This window comes from Anopheles cruzii, chromosome 2, assembly GCF_943734635.1.
Source record: "Anopheles cruzii chromosome 2, idAnoCruzAS_RS32_06, whole genome shotgun sequence".
NCBI classification, from domain to species: Eukaryota; Metazoa; Arthropoda; class Insecta; order Diptera; family Culicidae; genus Anopheles; species Anopheles cruzii.
The window spans coordinates 16,174,167-16,196,436 of NC_069144.1; the positions used below are offsets into that span (position 1 = coordinate 16,174,167).

General features: G+C 50.4%; 1 protein-coding gene across 1 annotated transcript; it reads left to right on the forward strand.

Annotated features, from left to right (window-relative positions):
• The first annotated feature begins 689 nt into the window (after positions 1 to 689).
• Positions 690 to 21,236, forward strand: LOC128277336 (protein unzipped). Its single transcript, XM_053015784.1, has 7 exons — positions 690 to 1,088; positions 18,157 to 18,499; positions 18,568 to 18,813; positions 18,890 to 19,036; positions 19,104 to 19,215; positions 19,286 to 19,635; positions 19,713 to 21,236. Exons 2-7 carry the CDS (start codon positions 18,230 to 18,232, stop codon positions 20,145 to 20,147), a joined length of 1,560 nt encoding a protein of 519 aa, XP_052871744.1. The 5' UTR covers positions 690 to 1,088; positions 18,157 to 18,229; the 3' UTR covers positions 20,148 to 21,236.
• The last annotated feature ends 1,034 nt before the right edge of the window (positions 21,237 to 22,270 follow it).

Consider the following 22,270-nt stretch of genomic DNA (forward strand, 5'->3'; position numbering starts at 1 on the left):
GTTCCGTTGAAAATCAGGATAAAAGGTTTTAAAAGCCACTAAAAGCATTCACTTGTGCTAGCACGGCGCGGATTACAGAACTATACACGGAACCGGTGACCGTGGCATTCTATTAGCATAAAGTGAGTTACCGTAATGCGGATTGCCGCGCTCACACCTGGGTTGGTTGCCAATTCCACGAAACGGTAGCACCACGATCAACCAGAAGCCTCTCAGAAATAGTGGTTTCCGATCAATCAATCCGAAACCGAAGCGAAGATTTTCGATTTCCTTCACCGATCCGCTCCGGTATATGGCCGGGCAGCCATTGAACCGGCACCCGTTTCCAGAACGCGCCCGTCTCTAGCGCGTTACGCGGTTGCCAAGAAGGAACCACCTGTGGCGATGGCAAATCCGGTAACCGGCGGAATGAAACTGGGAAACGTACGGGGCGGTAATTGCTACTCATACAATCCGCGAAGCCAGTCATTAATTTCTGCTTCCCTTTCTCCCTGAATCATTTCAGAACGTTCTCCTGGCAGCGGATGTGTGGTGCTGGCCTCCAGCAATCAGTGAGCCATCAGGGAGGAGGGAGGTGCCAGTAGTGTGAGTGGATTTAGATTCGAATTGCTTTCAACGCTGAATTGCTGAATACTAACAGCCGCCGCGCCACGCTCTCGGGGGGGGCTGGCTAACGAGGTTAGAACGCGTCCGGAACGTGAAGTGAATCTCCAGAAAAAGGCGATCGGTGTTGTGGTGATACATAGTGACCGCTCCGAGAGAGGTGAGCCTCCGAGGCTCCGCGGTGGTGTAGTGTTTCACTTGTTTTAGGTGCCAGTTACGCAAGGTGACACCCAAGCACACGCATCACGCGCATTAGAAAAAACGGCGTTTAAGTGTGCGATACCAGCCGTCACAAAAAGGCACACGAGGTGCAGCATATACCGCGTCACCTTACCGTCAAGTGTTACGCACGAGCGACACGCCATCAAAAAAACATCCGAAGCTTCTTCCAGAGCACGCGGGGCCCACGCAACTGCGGACGGTGGCGTGTTCGTCTAATGACGCGCCGGTCCCCGGCCCAACGAGCGGAACGCGTTCTAACTGAAGTGAGTAGCCCCGTGTTGGCCACCGTTTAATTTATTCGCCGTCACCATCACCGACACCGCCGGCGCCTAGAGCAGATGGTAAAGTAGAGAAGCAATTATAAGATTTTTTGAAACGAATAAGAAGGGGCTGGCCGGAGCCACAAGCCGTGTGCGACAAGCAGGTGGTTGTGGTCTTACGTGTTTATGCTCCGACGGGTCCAGTCAAGACGTGCGCCTCTTCGGATCGCTTTTTAGGTCTTCCGAGATTGCGCGGCGATGAGGATAGTTTTAAGATGTGTTCTACTTAGCCTGCGGGAAACCTAGACAACTTTTGCCCTAAGCGGCGGTCCCATCTGTCGGTTGTTGTCATCCGTCGGTTGTTGTTATCCGTCGGTTGTATCTGCTCTTTTCTGGTGTCTCAGTTAATCGGTCTCCCTAACGCTGTCTGGCTGACAAACTTTGCCACCAAAAATTGATTTATAACTCGGTGGCAAACCGGGCCCGAAACGTTCGAAAGAAACGGAAGTGCGGATCCCGGAGAACGCAGCAGCATCCCTCCAATTAACGACAGTTACTTCACAATCGAACCTCCGAAACCGGAAACTCCTGCCAGGGCACATACAAACGAACGAGGAAGAACCAATTTAAATTCGATTTCAACCGAACTAAACCACTTAGAACGATGGCGGCCGGTACTGGAAGAGGTGAACAGCTCCTCGAGGCAACCAACTCGATTACTCCATGGTTGGTCTGAAAATAAACTCCCAAACAGACACACGGAGCCAAACAACAGAGCCGACCGCCCTAACGGGAAGCGGAAATCGCGTCCATCCGGGGAGCAGCAACCAACCGCGCGCGTAAGTTGATTAGAAACTTTTGCTACGGTTGCTGGTTAGAGCAGAGCTGCCACCCGAATCTCCCGGAATTAAGGAAAATGGGTACAAGGTCAGCAATTGACGCCCGAGACAGCGAGAAAGAGAGAGAGAGTCCGGAACTCCACAACGAAAACGAAAATTGTATACGTTCTTCCGTCTGACGATGATGAAATGTGCGTCTTTGAGGCTGAGGAGCTGTCAGAAATATTAAGAGCAGATTTATGAGATCAGCAACAATTCGAATCACGGTTGGAATTTGGGTACAACGTTTCAAGACTTGAAAAGAAATGACATTTTAGAGCTCCAACATGAACGTCATTAAACCTGAACAGTCGTTTATCCAGATGGCTGCCTTTCTTCGCGCCTTCGCGGATTCTTCCTAGCCCCGCTTGATAATCGAGGTTGATTAACTCAACCGTTTTACGAGACAACAGTTTGACGGTTGGATACCATTTGTTTCCCGTGCCGTGGGTTCGGCAAATAAAAATGGCAAACAAGGACGCAATTAACCGTTCATCATCATTCCCGAGCGCGCGGCGGTCCATGAAAAACAACAAAGAAGCTACTCCCGAGCCATCATGTCAACCGACGACGACGACGACGACGACGATGGAGTTATGAGGTTTTTGTGGAAAAAGATTTACGGCCCCGCCGCTGGTCATCACAGGCGACAGGCGGACCGGGAACAAAACGGGACAACATTTTTGACACTCACAATGGTGTGCGGCGCGGCCAACTGGATGGAATTGATTGACCAACCGGAATTCGGTGTTTTGGCACTCCATTCAAGCATGGATTGCGCCTCCGTGTCCTTACCCCGGAGTATTGTCCTCCGGCTGTGTTGCCCGGTTGCTGCCGACTGACGAGGATATTGTTGAAGTCACTTGAAACCGATACCAACTTTAAAGAGTCTGCGTCCTCCGAAACCAGGATGCCTATTGAGTTGGACGCTCTCTAGTGTTGGCACCGTTTGAAATATGGACGAGTCCTAAACCCCGAGAAGCTCTTCAAGAGCGGTTTTTCCCTTCTATATTTATTTTCTCTCAACGCGCGCTTCGTATTACAGCAGCTGTGCCCTTAATGATCGGCATTCCTGAAACATGCATCCCCTTAACTCCCGTAGGTGCCACAAGCATAACCGAGCCCTAAAACAGGCTTTTCGCCAAGGATTGCACACCCCAGACGTGTGGATAGTAATAAAAATTAATCTTCAATTTTCAATTACACGTTCAAACAATGTATTCAGTGCTAGACGGGGACCGCTTCACAGTGTCGAAGGCCCGCTGGCGATGCTGGATCATTACCCGTTCTGTTTACATTTTGCGCCGAGACGCCGACACGCCGAGAGAGGGACCGTGTACGCGAGGATTACGTTTCGAACGTGGCACGCTGTGTAAGGAAACCCGAGCCACGACCCATCATCACGCGATGGGCGAACCGACTGGACTCTCATAGTTGGTCAGAGATAGCAATCAGGCGTCCTCGGTGGAATGGATGAGGCCCCGAAACCCGATTCCTCTCGGACGTCATTACAATCGCGGCGGCGGCGGCGGCCGTCGGACGCCCAGCGTGAAGTCGTCCCGTGCCCTTTAGGGTGAGACTTCTACATTTCGCTTTCCACCATCGCTGTAGGAACCCCGGGCGGCCTAGGCCCCGGGTGTGTGCGTCCTGCTGAGGCGGAAGCCTTAGGGTAAATATGAAAATTAAATAGTTCCTCCGATTCGGCGGTGCCGTTGTGGCACGCGTGGCCGACCGGATTAACTGCCACGATGTTCCTGACCCGGCGCTCGAAAACGCTACACTCCGTCGCGGAACACCACGTATCGAATGTTGGCGAGATCTCGGTGTGGACAGCACCCAGGAACGGGTGCGCCCACTAATGGTAAATTTATTTGATTTATTCCCCCAATTGCGGCGGACAGTGCACAGCGGGTCCAGGCGGCAGATAAATTTGGTCAAAAATGTTTTCGACAATCTCGGGGCCACAAGCTAATTGAATTAAACCAGAAGAAGGGAGTACGTAATGGCCCAATGATTTAACGGCAACATCGGCGGCCAAACATATGCTCCTTCGTAACCTTCGGTCTCTATCGTGATTATCCCGGGAGCTGCGCGAGCACACACCGGGCGGCGGCGTTGGAGAGTTGCGAAGCTGATGTTCCTTCCGGGGGTAGTCAAAATGAAACATTTTATTGTGTCAAACTTGCGTCCATAATGAAGCGTGTCCTGGTTCTCGTTGACCCCACCAGATGTTGATGTCCGGAACCGGGGCCACCACCATGACTAAATAAATTTATTGCACCCGGCAGCACATCTGTGGTGCGCGCCAGAAACGAATTTGGTGGTCTAATTGATTAGCCCATTAGGCTGAGTCTTTCGAACGCGGCGATTGATTCACATTTTTGTCTCCCAATTTTCACACCCGAAACCTAAACTGCAGTACAGCCGTGGGACTCTCCAAAACACCGTGACAAACCGTTGGGATGATGAGCAAAAAAGGGCGCCTTATATCGGAGGTGTGTTCACAGCGCCGATACTTTCTCCCAGCTATAACGGCCACGGCTATACCCCCTTCATAAAGAAGAAGTTGAACAATAAATATCACCGATCACCATCTTCTCTGAACGCCGGCAAACGTACGTTGTAAGAAAATATTGACCACAAATCTCTCTCGGAGCCGCGCGAGCATAAGTCGTGTGTATCTGATGACGTCTGCAAAGTATGCTCAATCAAAACATCGGCCATCGGGTCCAGCGGCGGCCCCTCATCCTCTTTAGCATATCAATTTGTTCAACACGCAGTCGATTTTATCTACCGACGGCCATTTCTCTTTTTAGCCTGGCCGAAAGATTTACGATCCGGTTATCGGGACGTGGGCGCCCGATCCGGAATGCGAACCGAAGCGAATGGAAGCTACTGCTTCTGCTGCTGCTGCGGGCCACGAAGTATCCCGGGGAATCCATCAAAACTTGCCAACAACGCGGGGCACAATCGATCTTTCGGCCCGACCGATCTCGCACTCAGGTCGCCCTCGCGACCGTAGTTTCTCCACCGATCCCGAAAATGGCGCCACACATCTCGAATAACAGACACACAACCCGCAGCACAACAATGTGACCTCTCCGGGAGGATTCGTTTTCCCGTCTTGCCTCAGCATCTTCTCCGCCGGCAGATATCGTCCACCAGTTCCTCGATCCATCGCATCCGGCTTTTGCGCAACCGACGCTGCCTCTGCTGGCGCCCTTTACTGGCACGGGACCGCTCCTCGATGATGTCCGAATATGGGCGGAGGTTCGCCGTGTACGGAACGTAAGCGGTGGTTTCAGGTTCATCAGGCATCACCGGGTCAAATAGCAGGTCACGCATCATCGTCCCGGTTGGCCGTCGCACCGGCGGGACAATCTTTTTCGGCCGAAGACTTCCTTTCTCGGGTCGCGGTTGGTTCACCGGCTGACCGGTGGTGGCGTCCGTTTTTTCGACTCGTCCCTCGATGTACGCACGGATTGGACTTTCAAGGCACTTCTCCAGCACGACCGCAAGATTGGAGGACAGTTTGACTTTCGGGAGCTTTAGCTTCTCCACTTTCGCAGACCTCGCTATCCAGTTGCCCCACTCAGCCCGTGTCATACAGGTGGCGTACACGGCCGGCTTGTCTTCGTGTTCGTCATCCTCCGACTCCCGATCCGGATCCGGGCCAAAATCGGCCACACGAAAACGCTGAAGCTCTAGCTTCGTTTCGGGTATCTCTTTTGGAGTGTTGGCCTTACGGAAGTGGTCCGCCACCAGGAAGGCCTCATCGCGCAACTTCCGTTTGTTTTCCAACAGTTCGGCCTTGTACTCCGCAAACTGTTTCACCGTTTTGGGATACACACGGACGGGACGCTGCTGCTGTTGGTTCAGTTCGGCTAGCCTCTGGGCAAGCGATTGCCGGAAGTGAGCCTTGCCTTCGTTCTTGATGTCAATCGCCGGATAGCCGGCAATGTACTTTTCTTCGTCAAACGGTTCCGGTGGCTTGCGGCGCTGCCGATCAGCTTCTTCCAGTTCGCGGTTAACGCGCTCAAACTTTTCCAAATAATGAATCCTCAATCGATTGAAGAACGCATCCTGCGCCTCCACGGCCTGAGGCTTGTTGTCCCGGTGAACTATCGTCGGCATTTCGTCGGAGTTCTCAATCAGGTCTTCAAAAGACGAACCTGATGGCGGCTCCCGTTCCCGGTCTGATGACAAATCCGCCCCTGCACTCGAAACGTTCGTCGGTAGATCCTGCTCGTCCTCGGAAACATCTGACACTTCAGTCTGCTGCACTGTCGAAGTCGTTGTCGGCGCCCGCGTGAAGTACTCCTCGAAAAGCTCACTCCGAAGCAACGCTTTTCGGGCACGGAAAAATGTTCTGTAGCACTCTTTCGACACAGAGCCACGACTTTCGGTCACGTCGATCTCTTCGTCGCTACCATCGATGATGGATCCACTTTCGCCGGAACTTAGGTTGCCGGCCACGATTACCTCATCGACGCAGCGCTCCAGAGCAGGAAGTCGTTCGCGGAGGCGGCGGCGGTGGCAAGTGGTCGCTGGATTGCGTTTGTGAAATACCTCCTCAACGGGCGTTCGCCTGGCAAAAGCACTCGACGGGGGTGCACACTTCCTGGGCCTCACGTTAAGCCCTCCGAACGGTGCCAAATAGTTTGGTAGCGGGCGAAACGGGACATCATAATTTTTCCTTTCGTACGGGCGCCGCGTATCAAACCGTTCTCGATTCCAGTTCGCTGTTGGCCTTTTACTGGAGTCGATTTGATTGGGGCAGCCTTCCTCGTTTCCAGAGCGTAATGGAACTGCTTGGGCCATTTTTAAAACGAGGACCCTGTAGGAAACTAAATTTTATTGCTGTACACGCTTCCCATAGCCTTCCTCGATGCGGGGCGTACATGAATGCGTGATCTCATCCGGTATTGTGTCAAAAATGTCTGCAGCTGTGGTTTCTTTGGGGACGACTTGTTGAATATTTAATGACCGTTGCCGTATGACATAATTTAAGCCAGCCCAAAGAATAATTGTACAAACTTCCATGGCCACAGTGCGCAGCTTGCCTTGTTGCAGAATGTGTCACATTACGTCATGCTTGTTCCCCCGGCCTGTCATCACATATCGCTTACCGGCTTAGAGAAGGCGAACCCCTTTCTTAGCGGTCGCAGCAGACCGTGGCGGAATAAAGCGCAAAATTATGCACGGTAACGTGCGCGCGCTGCGCTTCTTCGGTAAGCCTTGACCGCGAGTTATTTTTTTTATTCCATACTTAGAGATCTCTTTCGCATTCTCTCGGAGTCAAGTGCGCCCGGTTGGAGCAGGTTCGACACGAGGCCCAGTAGCACTTCAGGCTTGGTGTAACCGAAACTCTCTTTTCCATCCGCATAAGCACATTTCATAAGCTCATCACATCATCATCTGCATCAGAGACCGACCAACCGCTTCATTGTCAATGGCAACCGGAGAATGTCAGACAGACAGTGCTGACGAGTTTGAAGCACCCGACGGTGACGACGACGATGCTGTGAGGATTATTAATTAGGACCATAGAACCTCGCGGAACATCGTTCGGCGTGAAAAGGGCCAGCGATTCGGGTACGTTTCGAACGCGAATATTGAGGACATTGTTCTGAAAGGGGGCCCGTCCGTCGAACGTGCGAAAAAGGTCCGCGACATCATGCTCGTCGACGACGCTCGTGTCTGGACGCTGGACAACATGACGGCGCGCAGCAACCAACGAAATATTTGCCGAATACCGTATTGCCGCATGTTTGATGGAACCTCCTGTTTTGCTTCCTTCGCTTTGCATATTCTGACCGCCACGGCATCGGGTCCGAATTTATTGACTGCGTGCAGCGGCAGAACCGGGACCAGCTAAAGCCGGCAAAAATCGACCGCAAAATGCTCCCGAAACCGGTTGACCAAAAACCGGTGATGCTGGTGGTTGGTACGTCCTTGCACGCGAACGAACGACCGAACGCGCGCCGGCCGGTTCCACCTTTGTGCCGGCATATTCAACTTGGCTTCTGATGTACCGTACCCGATTCCGTTTTTACGAATCCGAGACAGAGCGCTGTGCCATACCCTCATTTTTTTATGACCCCCTACTGGACGCGCTACTTGTCACTGCAATTCCTGCTCTCTCTCTGCTATGTGCCTCCGCCGTGCAACGAATCTTTAACGAAGGCAACGAAGGCGACCCGCCAAGAAACGATGGGATTAGTGGGATTGGCCGTTGATGCGTTCAATTTTGGCTTCTGCTCCACTGCGGTCAGCGCTGCGGTGGCGGAGGCTGTCACATCTCGTTGTGGAGTGATCCCTGGTGAGCGTAGGAGTCTCTCTCTCCCTGCGGAGATAAGGAGGCCTTTTTTATTTTGGGGCCTCTCGTACCGCGGATCGTTGTCGAAATTCGACCAATAATGTGTGGTGCTGCTCTCTGCGTTAACATTTCCGGTAGTATATTTTGATTAGTTTTATGGACCGGAAACATTATGATGGGGCCCCCACGAGAGTCTTATTCTTGACGGTATAACTACAACAAGACAACTCAATGTGCAATCGTCAGTTAAGCATGGCAGTTGACAGTTCTGAACACTGTTGGAGGTATCTCCATCTTATCCTACGACTTCAGAGATCTGATTTTCTGTACAAAAAACATGAAATTCACCTTTCATTCACTTTTCGCTACGATAGGAGTTCTCCCTTTCGAGACATGTCCCCATAACCGGTTCGGTAATGTATGCATGATTACAATCTGGGTCCAGTTTATAATCCTCTCGAACCGGGTTCGATATGCAAATGCGTCAATGTTAGTTCGCAAAGTGTTAAACAGAACAAGCAAAGGGTATCTTAACTTTATGTCCTATGCTGACATATTCTAAGCCAGACGGCACACCGCGCTGCCTAACCACCAGCGCCATTCAGTCATCCGCGGCCTCAAGTCTCAAGCACGACCCGTGTCAAGGTCAGTGGTGTGCTTTCAATAACCACCCCCCGGGGCAGACGGTAATGAAGTTCTAGTCGCCTCAGTGCACTCCCCGAACTTCTGACGGCATCATGACGTAATCTCCCGGTTTTGGATCCGTTCCAACGCCGCATCGCACCGAATGCTGCATACATTCTCCGACGGTTGCTGGCGCCACAAGGACAGTCTCGCGACAACTCGCTACGCTCCTTAATCAAATCCGACCTTCGGTGAGGCTGACATTGCGTCCGTTCACCAATGCAGATCACTGTCAGGGACATGTCGAATCGCTTGAATCATTTACCCATCTACCCGAAGATCAACTCCGGTGATCCGCGAACGAGGTACGTGATGCTTCCTACTTTCTTTTGGAAACTCCCGAGCCGAACCGACTAAGGGTTAGGCCATTGTTGCGGCGGTAGGTATCGACCCATGCTCCTTATCAACGGCAAACATCATTAGCGTTGATTTTTCGCCACACCCAAGGTATGCTCTCCGGGTCACGTCACGTTTCTTCCGGAGAACCGAAGTCTTTTGTAGCACACCACGGGGGACCGGCTGTTGTAAAGAACTTTCGCTTTTTTTCACCACGTCCGGAATCCGTTTAACGATCCGGCCCGAAAACCGCTCGTTCGGAACGTTTTGGAACGCTGCTGTGCCCAACGAACGAAGGACTTCTCCGTGTTCTGGCACTAAATTTGATTTTCACCAAAAATGCTCCCTTTCACTAGATTATCCCACAGATAATGCCGGCCGGGGACTAGTCGAGCATGTTTGAGCCATTTTTTTTTTGTCAAATACCGGCCCGGAATTCCCATCCAAATGGGGAGTGCGTTCCGCCTTTAAAGGAATCCACAATCTTCCGCTCCACAATTGGTTTAAAATTTAACCCGTTTGTGGGCCTCCACAAACGTGTCATTGGCATCATTTTACGTCTGCAAAAAGCGTCAATGCGTCCCTTTTTTGCCAGCTTATTATTGCATCCCGCAAGATGAATTTCTTTCTTAGTGTTCCACCTTTGCCTTTTCCAGCGAAAGCCCTCGAACTCGGAAGACGGTTGCCATATAAATTCGGTCGCACGTCGGACTTCAACGACTCCGGGACGGAGCAGAGTGAAAAATGAACGTTCAAGGGATATCCTTTCCTCTTAAAGGCTTTTGTATTTCGTTTCCTTCGTTGGCCACCGACGATTCCAACGGAGCCCCCGTGGGTTGAAAAAGTAAACGACAGTTTGATGGAAGCGTACTTATTTTGTGTCACTCTCTGAGTGATTCATTGATTCCGTATGTCTGTGATCGGCCCTTTTTTTACAGCCTTTCCGGCGACGACGACCGTCTTCTCGCAGATCATATCGCGCATCGCCGTTACTGCTCGTGGCCCCGTTTCTTTTTTGTGACACCCGAAGGCGGCGCCACTTGAATCTTCGGTTGGCAGAAAAAGCGTGTTTGCTCTTCGACTTCTCCAGCTGTGTGCCCTATCCGTGCCGGCATTTCGCCGAAGGAAGTTGATTTTGACCCGGGCGAGGGAGGATACGCTTATTGAATGGCGTTTAATGTCGTCCTTTCCGGTGCAACACACCGCCTTGGCTGCAGCCACAAATGGTTCCCCAACCCTCTCGGAGACAAATCTCGTTTTCTTATCAGAATTCCAATAAAAAATCGTTGCATAAACTTCGTTTTTTTCCCAAGACGGAACTGTGCCTTGCTCAACACCGCTTCATCCACTTGGCACGACGCTTGGCGCGGGCGAGAAGATAAACTTATCGGCGGCTGTTTGTCTTGTGCAAACTTTGGGTACCGACGACGGTGTGTGTGTTTTTCCTGCCCTTGGCCATTCTTGGAGACCCAAAGTGTAAAGAAACAGCCATTTCCCTTCGGACGGAATGTACCCACCGGTAAGTCAACGAACGGGGTCGGTACACGCGGTTCGAGCGAACGGAATGTTTCACGTGCACCGGGGGAACGGAAAACGACACGGCGGAGATAAACACGAAATATCGGGTATGTCAACGAAAAGGTACGATAAAACTAAGGGCTCCCCGAATCCCGGACCGACCGACCCTCGGCGTATGCATTTGTGTGGAATAGTTTTGCATTCGCAGACAGGGAGCGGGCAGCACAGCGAAAGCCATCAGGCCAGGCCCCGGCCGTGTTGATGATTTATGATAGGCCATGGTCGCGTCGCGGACCCAGCCGGCCAGGGGCCCGATTTAATCTGTGGACGCTTTCTATCATGCCCGGTTCGGTAATTGTTTCGGGTTCTGTTTCCCTATGTGTCTCCATCGTGGCCAGCACCGAGCGAAAGGTCAGCCAAAATGCCACACCGCTGTGCTGTGCAGCACATTCAGGGCGCTCCACATCGCAGCTCCCCCCGTTACTTCTATGTGGCCGCATTTATGCTCTGGGTGGTAGGTTGGGAACGGTTGAACGAATTGGAAAGTGTGGCCGGGTTCTGGAGCCCCCGACCGGTATTATTTTAATTTTCCAGTCTTTTTTGGTTGACTTTTCACGGGCACAAATACAAAATGACAGCTGGTCTCTGCCACAAATCTAGGACCGGAACAGGCTACATGTCCAGTTAAATACAGGCATGGATTTGTGTAAAATATGTACATAGATTGCTATGCCCTTAATCAATGCATTTTGTTCATCAGACCCTTAAAGTAGTGGCAAACAATACTTGAAGCAGTGAACCTCCGGAAAACGAAGCAACCTTAGATGGCATAATGACAGTTCACCGCGTATGCAGAATTGTCGAGTTTTGTTATTTTGCCCAAACTTCAATTTTTATCTCAAATAATTTCCAAGCAGAATAAAAAGACTACTGTCAGGTAGCCCATAATTTGGCGCGTCAAGTCATCAAGTCTTCCGAGATTTTCTGTCAGCTACTGTCATCCGCGCACAGAAAGGAATCCAGGCAAACATAGACCGAGCCGTGTGCAATCCAGGAGCAGTTTGTGAATTATAATCCGAATTGAGCCGGAATCGGCGAACCACACTCCACTCCGCAATCCACGTTAATGTATTTGAAAATAAAATTCGCGACTTCCCGAGAATTGCAAGCGAACGAGTTGATGCAATTAAACCCCACCGTGCTTTTTGCCAATTCACACCAAACGCAGGAGCCGGAGTCCCCGCCTGGCTGGTGTCATAAATCTTCTCTCCATCAACACTTCCCCTTTCGCGCTGGGTCGCGTGGACGAGGAAGTTTCGCCACTTCAGATTTGCCGGCTGAATGCGCCCTGCCACACAAAAGTCCCCTGGCTCTCAAGTGTAACCTGGCTTTGTGTTGCCCATGCTCTGCCCTCCGGACGCTCGCTCCTAGAGGTTTACCGGCCGCCGCGCTCGGTCGTGGTTCCGGTCGACGACTGCGAACATCCGTTCCAGAATGCTGCACAAAACGGCACTGCCTGCAAGCCCAGCAGCATCAGCAGCCCATCGAATTGCGAAAGACCATATCGGTTTCATCAGAAGCGGCGGGCAGCCTCGTCGTACTCGTCGGGAAATCTGGACCGGCAGATCTCTGCCGCCAGACCGCGCACGTCCGTGTGTCGTATATTCTTATTTAAATTAAACCAAATCTAGCCCCCCTGGTGGCCGGTGCGGAGACCACAAATGAGATTCGAAATCTGACCAACTGGCCTGAATTAGGAAAGTGTGGCTCTCCTCTCGAGGGGCATAGTGTTTTGTGCGAGTTTTACCACGAAACAAATGGCACAGTTGGAGTGCTTCCAAAACGTGCGGAACACGGCGGAAGTTGTTCAACTGGACCGCTTGCGCGAGAGCATGCGTACCAATTTTGAAGCATAAGAACAATAGCGTGCAAAGAACAACACTTTGAGTGGCCTCTTTCAGAGGATTCCTGGGAACCATTTGCACCATACTTAGCTTTTGACCAGGTGATCAATACGCGCGCGACAAGTGTTCACATTGTCGCTAAAATGTTGTTGTGGTGGCCGTTTTTTCGCATATGCTAATATATTTCTGTAACACAAGCACACACTTTTCCCGACACGTCGTCAGTCCGCAACGTGTCGAATTTGCATACACGCGGTTTGTTGAATTGGGGAGAAGAGCCCACCAGAAACCCCGATAGAAAACTCTCCTCGTAGACGGGCGCGGATCATTCATCATTCTGACACGCGGCGACCAAAGGCACGAAAACAATCTTCTTACGGAAACATGGGATGGCATAAATTAGTGAAATTGAAAACTAAAGAACAAGAGACCAAATTGGTCGGGGGGCTGTTTGGTGTTCGGTCGGTCGGTCGGTCGGTGGTCTATTAATAATGTTGGGGCGGGCATGCTGGTTACGCCTCTTAACGGTCACTACGGTCTACGGTCAATTTATGCGCACGAACCCACCGCTAATAAGAACTCAATGCTTTGATCATTAGCATAAAAATCTCACCCCAGAACAGGGCTTCATTAGGTCGATGTTATACTGGTAATTGTTTCACTGTCCGTTGTTGTTGTTGTTGGTACGGGTGTGATGGTGGCACCAGCGAGAAAGGCAGAAATTCTCACGTAGGACCCACTGATTAGGGATCTGTCTTTAAGAAGTCCCTCTTGTCACTCGGTGGTGGTGAAGTGATGAAATGCTATAAATCATGCCATTCGCTCATCAAAGCAACGCCTGGTTAATCTTCAAATCAAACAAAGAAAATGGTGAACCCCACGACACACCTCCCATTAAATATCGATTGTTTTCCTGTGACCCCAGGCGTGTGTCTTACGCAACCTGCGGCAAGTATGTTGCACTAATTTTAAGTGCTCTCCGTGTGCGTCATTTACATACAATGAACGGTACGGCGAGGTGTTGTGGGCCTTAACACTTAATTATGCATAGATTAGCCCTCACTTTTTCTTATCTCACACATTTTATCTGCCATTTTGTTCGCATACATAATGCGCGCGGGGCACACGTTCCGGTTCGTATCCCTACGCTATGTCAAGGCGCGTTGGTTTCTCATCGAACGTGTGGCGATCGTTAAATTGCTGTCCCCCCGTCTGGCGTGTCCCATTCCGATGGGTCGATCGGAGACACCGCCGCATCGCCCGGGGGTGTGTGTAGCCCATGCTAAAGAGCTGTGCGTAAGAGGTGTTTATGTTTGCAAAATTAAATTTATTACCCCTTCGAGAAAATTTATATTGCAATCACGCGTCCCATCAGAGGCCCCATTCCGGGCACAGACACAGACACGGTGCTGCGCCTGACAACATGACTTCTTGACAGTTTTGGGGCGTCGCATTTAATTATCAAAATGGCAGCGCGAATCGATTACCCTCCGGGTCCTGTGCTGCTCCAAATTTACCGGTCCATCTCGAAAGGCCATCGTCGGTGACGCCGCCCGGTCGACGCCAACTGAGCGTTGCACTTCGTTCCGCTGGTTGAAGAGCGCTCGCAATCGAGATGTGCCAGACGCCATCTAGTGATCATCGCCGAAGCACCGCACCAACACCAACCTGCTGCTGATGCTGCTGCTACTAGATGAATCTCGTTATGCAACGCGGCCACCGAGCGGGGTGCCATTCCCCATGGCAACGCGTCGACGGGCCGCCCCATTGATCGCTTGGACGGTAAAATCTCACTTAACGCACATGACACTCGCAATTTGCATATCCGTTCGCCATCATTCATCAAACGAGCGAGCAAGGCTACCGCAAACTACCGACAGCCGTCTCTGTCCCTCACCTCGGTGTGGGGCTCTGGCCACGCTGGGAGAGACATTTTATCCGACTTCTAAGGCATTTTAATTACATTTTTTGCCTAATCCCGCTCCGGACTTTTCTCTACGTTAGCGATCAGCTGACGCGATCATGTCAGCCGCGGCCCCATCGTTCCGCGTATGTTTGCGCACTGCACGTGCGTCGCGAAAAGAGGCCGCCAATCGGTTCCCCGGCGCATTTCAATTGAACCGAAGGTTACGCGACGGCGGCGGCGGCGGCGGTACGGATAAAACAGGAATGTCGCCGCGGCAATTGGTCATTTACTACGTGTGCCGCCGCCCCCCTCGGAACGACGTGGAAACCAACCACCCAGCTGAACGGGATGAAGCCCGTGTGTTCCGTGTTTGCGATGCTGCCGGGTCGGGCCGGGTGGGTTGTTAATTAATTTCTCAACCCCCGCGGACGTCATAACGATTACTGTTGGTGAAGCATTCCACTTTAATGTGCTTGATGGGCTGCCCATTAGATGGAAAACGGTTGTTTGGGGAGGGTGGTTCGCGTGTCCTATTCGCGTATCATCCTAAAATCAAACGAACGATGAACGTTTACGCAAACTTCGAAAGTGCTGTCCCCCCAAGAGCCAAACGGTGCAGCCATGAATCCAGCCATGAAGGGATTTATGGATAGAGTTAACCTTCGTTTTTTCGACAATTCTTTTAGCGGAAAAATGTTGACTGATTAACATCACCCCGGCCGTTTTATGTCCGTTCCAGGGCATAACGTGACGGGTCCCGCTTACCACACAACGAGCAAATTTATTGCCAGTTCAACAAATCCCTATTGATTGGGCTACCATCATCGTCCTTAAAGCGACCTGCGAAACACTGACTCACTCTCGGTCGGTTTCCAGAAGCCGCGGGATACGAAGCGCGGGCAGGACAATTGCTGAGACATGGCGAAAGTTTTGTGGACGAAAGATATAGCTCCTACGTTCGGGTTTCTATTTCCTTTCCTGCGAACTTTTGGTCGAAGAACCGTGTCGCCACTGTCGCGGGGAAGGCGCGAGAAAAATAAAACAGACCACACCGCGCCGCGTGGTTGGGGAATGAAAGCTTTGTGGTTCGATATGGATTATGCTTCGCCAAACGGTTGCCGTTCGATTAATTTGGTCTTTGGTCAGCCGGAGCCGGGGTTGTTTCAATTGAACAAATGTTTGTTTTAAAGACAACATTCCTCTTTTTCACGCTACCCTTGAAGGCGTGCTTGATCATAGTTAAATATGAAATTTTCCTCACTTTCGTTGGAAACTCTAGACGCGAAACATAACTTTAAATAATTCGTTTTTCGTTCATTTACAAAACGACGATTTCTTTGTTCTATTGATTAGGAAAAATGTTATTCCTCTTTCCTAACGATCGACGAAACAAGACCGCGTCCCGTTCAGTCCCACTGCGGTGGGAATTGATCTGCTCATGTTACCCTTTTTCTATCCGATCCGCGTTTTCCACGTATGCTATGACCATTCAGCTTCAACCATTTTTTGCGTTAATTCATCATCGTGCAAACGGGGCGGCTGACACAAGGAAAGATGATCATTAAATGTCGCTCATTCGGTCGGTCGCTCGACCGGTTCCCACACCAGGACCACACCGAATGGCGAAAGCTCTGCCCACTGGGGTCGCATCTAAATTCCCGGAAACATCAGATCTCCCGTGTCGGTGTTGTGCACAACACCAATCAATTGAATCGGAATCCGCCGAAAGCGCCTGAAGTCTGAAGTCGTCGAATTAAAGCGAACAGAATCGATCCCCGTTCCCGTGGGGGGCTATGTTGTGATGGCGCCCGCCAATGGTAGGATCAATTTCTGAACCAAACGCCGAGGAGAAACGGAAAACGATAGAACGTGAAAATAGAGAAACCCATAAGAAAATGACAAACGGTCCAATTACGGCCAATGGCGTAGAGTTGTTCGATACACTGACCGACGGACCGTTGATCGTATCGCGAAAGGTTTCCATTGGAAAGGCCGCCCGTGTAACATTATACTGCCGCCGATGGCCCACAGGAAGTGCGGTAATTACTTAATCGGCTAATGGCGCTTATTTTGGGGAGGCTCTCGGAATCAACATCGAAATTGTGGCTTTGTGTCGATTAGAAACCGCTTCGAGTAAGGAATAAAATACGAGAAAAGTTCTTTTTTCGAAGAATTTCTTTCGATACATTTTCGCGCTCCCCTATCTGGTCCAAAAAGAATCCTCCACGCACCCCATAAAACCCCGGACAGCTTCCCAGTCGATAGCATATCACCCGAAGCGGATCGGAATCATTGTCGCGACTTCATCATCATCCTCGTCCAAGCTTTTTTATGCTCTCCAAAGTCTGCTGTCGCCACCCAAAGGCTTCCAGTCGGTTCCCCGCGGCTGGAATCTGTTGATGGGCGCCCGACTGTCTGCCCGTCATCATCGATATCATCGACAAAGAACGACTAGACACCCTCTCTGACCAACAACCACCCACCTTCTCCCGGGGGAAGGGACCATAAAAAAGCTCGAGGGTTTCCAGCTGTTCGCAGCCAAACTCCTGGTTTTTTGGTCGATATTTTATTTTTGTCGTCTGCAACCGTTCCAACCGGCGAAAGGAAGGTGGTTCCGGCCGCCGGGTCGAGATGGCGAGCATAAAAATAACCGTGTGCAGTTTTTGCAAGTCCACCTCACGGAACCCTGACCGACACTGGCGTTGCGTGATGAAAATTGTCGCTAAAAATGGACGGCTATGTGCGAATCGCACCACCCACCGGAGACACAACGGTGCCGCACGCGTTTAATGGTCACAGGCACTGGTACTGGTCATTTGTGCGTCTGATGTGTTCCGGTTGCTATCCCCGGCACCCCCCCAACTACATTTACTTCCCAGTCTTGCTGTGTATGATGTAATTATTTTGCTCGAGCTCTACACGGTGGTGGTCAAACCCGGCCCTCGACCGTGCATGAGACGTATCCGTTGAACCGCGCAACTGTGCACGAGACACCGAGGCCAAGAGGTACAATTTTATGTGCTTTTGATACACACTCACCCCTATTAGTGGAGAGCTTTTACGGTCGGCTAATGCTCCCTTCGGTGCGCCATGCGCTTGGTGATGCTGTCGATAACTGGTCCGATGATTCTTTACGGCCAATAATTGCTTATGATTGCTGCATATGAGGTCCATGCAATTGTGATGATCTTAAAAAAATATTTATCTTTGTTCCATTTCTTCATTTTATACATCTTCTGAAAGCTTAATGTCCCATTACTTAATGCACAAAATTAATGATTTGTTGGTAAAAGGAGGCTTAAGGGAGACTTTCCATATGACTGTATTAGGTAAAGAAGAGAAAGTTTTAAATAAACTTCAGTCGAATTGCTCTTGAATCGTACATCATTTATGGATTTCTCCGAATTTTACTTAAAGTAAGAGGTCATACTATAATCTATACTATTTATATTAAAATTAGTTAAAAATGTAAACGATGGGTGTAACTAATTTCTCAACTCTTTTCGTTGCGTCCTACTCCTTACAGAGCATCGAACGGTCATAAATTATCGCACGAAACCTCGATCATACAGCAACACCAATCCTGCAACAGCGACAAAATGGCCAACGTCCGATGGCAGCAACATTCTCCGGTCAGCGGTATTGCCACGGTGCTTGCGTGTTGTGCCGTGTTTCTAGCCGTGCCCCACCCATCAGCAGCCTCCGCGAACAGTGTCTTTAAGGCTCTGTCCATCGGGGCCAGCACGCAATCCGTCACTTCCAGCACACTGTCCTGGGAGAAGTTTAGTGCCGCCGAAGGCCACATTGACTACGCCGTGCGATCGTACGAACCGGAACCGCACTCGAAGGAGAGCCTCGAAACGGATCATGTGAGTAGAAGAGGGCTCGATGGCGATCAGTAGCGATCACGATGGTGAACGTTTCTTCTCTTTTTTAGCTGCACCCACCGAGCTACATCTGCCGGGTGGAGATCGAAGGCATCCTTACGGCCGGCCAAACGGTGCTGTCGGAAGAGACCGGCGGCACGATCTGCATCGTGGCGGCCCAACTGTCCGAAGTGGAGCGCCACCACGCGTTCGAAGTGCTGATCAACAAGGGCGGTGGCGGCAAGCTGCTGTGGCGGCCGTGGGATCGCTACCATGCCGGCATTTTCGGAGGTGCCGTCAGTGCCGGAATGGGCAAGGTACGCTCGATCGGTCGCTAGGACGAACAATACAGAGCACCAGCATGATTCTAACGAGCATGTTTCCGATTTTCAGTTCTCCGATTACTACATTGCCCGGCTGAAGCCGGCGCACCATCATGGCGGCGCGGCGGGACATCACTACGTGGTTGGAAACTTTGATCCAAGCGTCAAGCTTGTTGGCCGCATCCACGCTCCCCTGCCCGGGTCCAAGTCGAGCACGGTACGTCCCATAGGTTATGGCGCTGTGTTGTCCACAAATTAATCGCCATTTTTTTGTCCCTTAACAGGAACACGAACACGGTGAAATTCTGGTCGAGATCGAACCGGTCAAGTACGAACTGCGGGCGATCAAGCTGAACAAGCTGCGGACGGTCATCAAGAAGAACACCACCGTTTTGGGTACGCCGATCGTGAGCGTTGTGCGCGGGAAACATTAATGTAAACTGTGCCCTCCTCTGTGCCCCCGCAGGTTCGACGATCCTTTCGAACATGGACGATAAAACGAGCCAGGCGGAAACGGTCATTACGTACGACTTTGTGAAGGAAATGTACTGGGGCAAGCACGATGGCGTCGTGCAGGGTCTGTTCACGAAGGTGTACGATTCGCGGACACCGCAGGCGACGAACGTAACGTGGGGCATCAAGAACTCGGAGCGACGGTTCGAGACGAAAGCGGTCAATACGATGCTGGACCCGGGTACGGCCATCAATGTGACACTGTTCGGGAACTACACCGAAATGGAGGCACCGTACTCGGCCACGCTAAAGGCGTACTACGACGACAACAGTGATCCCGTCAGCAGACGGCTGAGCGCAACCGTAAGTGACGGTGATCGTGTGAAAAACGTTACCGGAACCAGCACACCACGCTTTATTCTATTTTCCCTCCACCGCAGATGGTCAGCCGTGACATGGAGGACGTGAAGATCGAGTTCAGCCCGGTCTATTGGATCCAAAACGGAACGCTAGTCCCGACGACAACTACCACAACCACGACTACAACCACCACCACAACAACGACGACGACTACGACAACGTCAACCACCGAGCCGACGACCAGCTTGCGTCCGGTACCGATCAACAGTACTCCAACGGAGGGCGCCAATGGTGGTGTGATCGATGACGATGGCATGAGCAACGAGATCGGCCCACTGAGCAATGAGCTAAACAATCGGAGCAACGAAAAGCTCGAAGGCGCCACCGGTGGCTCCCATCGCAGCCGTAGCTCCACCACCGGAAATGCGGCCACCAGTCTACGGCCCGTAGCGAGCATACTCCGTTCGTTGTTCCACCTGCTTCCGGTCATCGGTTTGCTGCACCTTATGGCTTAAGGCGGATGTGACGGATTTGGCGTAGCGTGTTGCACTTTGTTCACCAGCCCCCTCATGTTTATTTTTTGTGATCTCTCTCATCTGTTGAGATCTATTTTTGACGAGCTTTTTTTCCTTTCCGGCGAAAGAGCAAAACTTTGTTTTTAGTCCTTTAAGCGTCGCAGCCAGTCAGAACTATGGATTGAGGATTTATGTATTAAGAGCTTCAGGACCGGTTATAGGCAGGGCAGGGGTCCGTAGGCCGCCATTGCTATTATGGTGTGCTGGCGCAGCTGTTGTGCACCTATGATCCCGATGCACATGATTCCGTACCAAAACCGCCGGTAATGAAAACCGGTGTCCGATCGGATGTTTTGGGGTTTCGTTCGTTTAGATGTATGGATTAAGCTTAGCATTAGTACGAAAAGAAAGCGACGGAACTGGCGGAGCTAAAACATTTAAGTAAAAGAACAACGTAACGGTTAATTGAATTACTTCTCTTTGTATATAGTGCAACAAAAACAATGTATGCCCCCACGATCATACTGATCTTCGAGGGGGCAAGCTTTCAAGAGTCCCACCACATCACCGCATGCGCCGTGAACTTTATTTGCTTTCTCAAACCTCAGGCTCCCGGCAGGCAGGCAGGCGTTCGAGTGATACTCGAACTCGGCCGGTGGTCGGATTGTTTTCGGTGGAAACATTCAAGCTTAGGGCATGGCAGAGAATCGGTGAAACACATTCCACGGTGTTGCCGTAGGGCAGTGTTAGGCGAAGTGAAACGCGTGGAAGACGCGTGGAAGTCGCGTGACGCCTTTTGTGGCGTAAAAAAAGAGTGGCGACACAATTCTAAATTTTACAACCGACACGATACTGCACACGTATCATAGAAATACGAAATGGTTTTTTTTTTTTCAATCCCCAAAATAAAACCAAAACCCACTTTTTATTCACTACACACCTTTCGGCGTGCGAAACACTATTCAAAGCTAAGCTAAGCACCGACAAAATGAATTAAGTTCTCTTCTTTGAACTCACGCTTATTGATTATTTATTGTGACTAGATATGTATTAAGAGTTTTAGTTCGTTCAAATCTCTCCCTTTTTATCTCAATAAAGTGTCAGCTTATTTCTCAACCACATTGTTTTGCCTGTTTGTTTTATGTTTTCGTGCTCCAGTACCCCAACAACACTTTGCTTGATCAGAAGCAGATAAAAGAAATGGAAAATGCCCATTCTCGATTCACAAACGGTCAAAATGGTCATGAATTAAAGAGGACAAATAGATAGAAACCAACAATCAAACATGCCGCAAAATTAGGAATCAGGAAAAGTACAAATTGTTCAACTCCCGATTGAATGCGCACTCTGCAAAGTGACTTTCCAAAGCCCGAATTGACTGAACAATAGAAAACAGCAACCATACACAACATGACACACAACCTTGATATAACACGATCTTTTCACAAAACAAAGCCAAAACAAACAGCAAAACTGCAAAACGTATTCTTACACAATATAAAAATGCCTTGCGTGTGCTCGTGTGTGATGAACATTGTGGTATTTCTACAAAAATGGTAGCAATCGTAGTTCAAATGTAGTGGGAAACACAAAAACGTAAACAATAGAAAAGTCGGTCAAAAGAAAGCTTGAAGAACGTCACAATTTGAAAGTAGAAGCGAACTGGAAGGCAAGGGAAAGCAACGAAAAACGGCTCGCGAACTATACCGCACCATCGATGTGGTTTCAGAAACGGTGGCGCATTTCTACAGGGGAACCTAAAAAACGCGACACGCTGGTCAAAGGAAAAGTGTCCCCCATTTGCACAGTTCAGTTGCCCGCGGAAACAAGAGCATATTGATTTAGAAAATAGAGAGTAATCCTTACAGCAACAACAAAAAAACAATCAAAAACCAACAAAAAAGCTTAAGAAAGACTAACTAATCGTTGCCTTCAGTTGCTGTGTTGCTTTACATGTCGTTGTATAATTACTGCTGCTTGTTATTGCTTCATTACTGCGCGCCGTCATCTGCTTCACGCAATCCGACCGCGATCGCGCCATGTGTATGATATAATTTGTAAGAACAATATTCGGAAGATCGCGAACCGAGCAAAGCGAGAAAAAAAAGTACGATGAGCGAAAT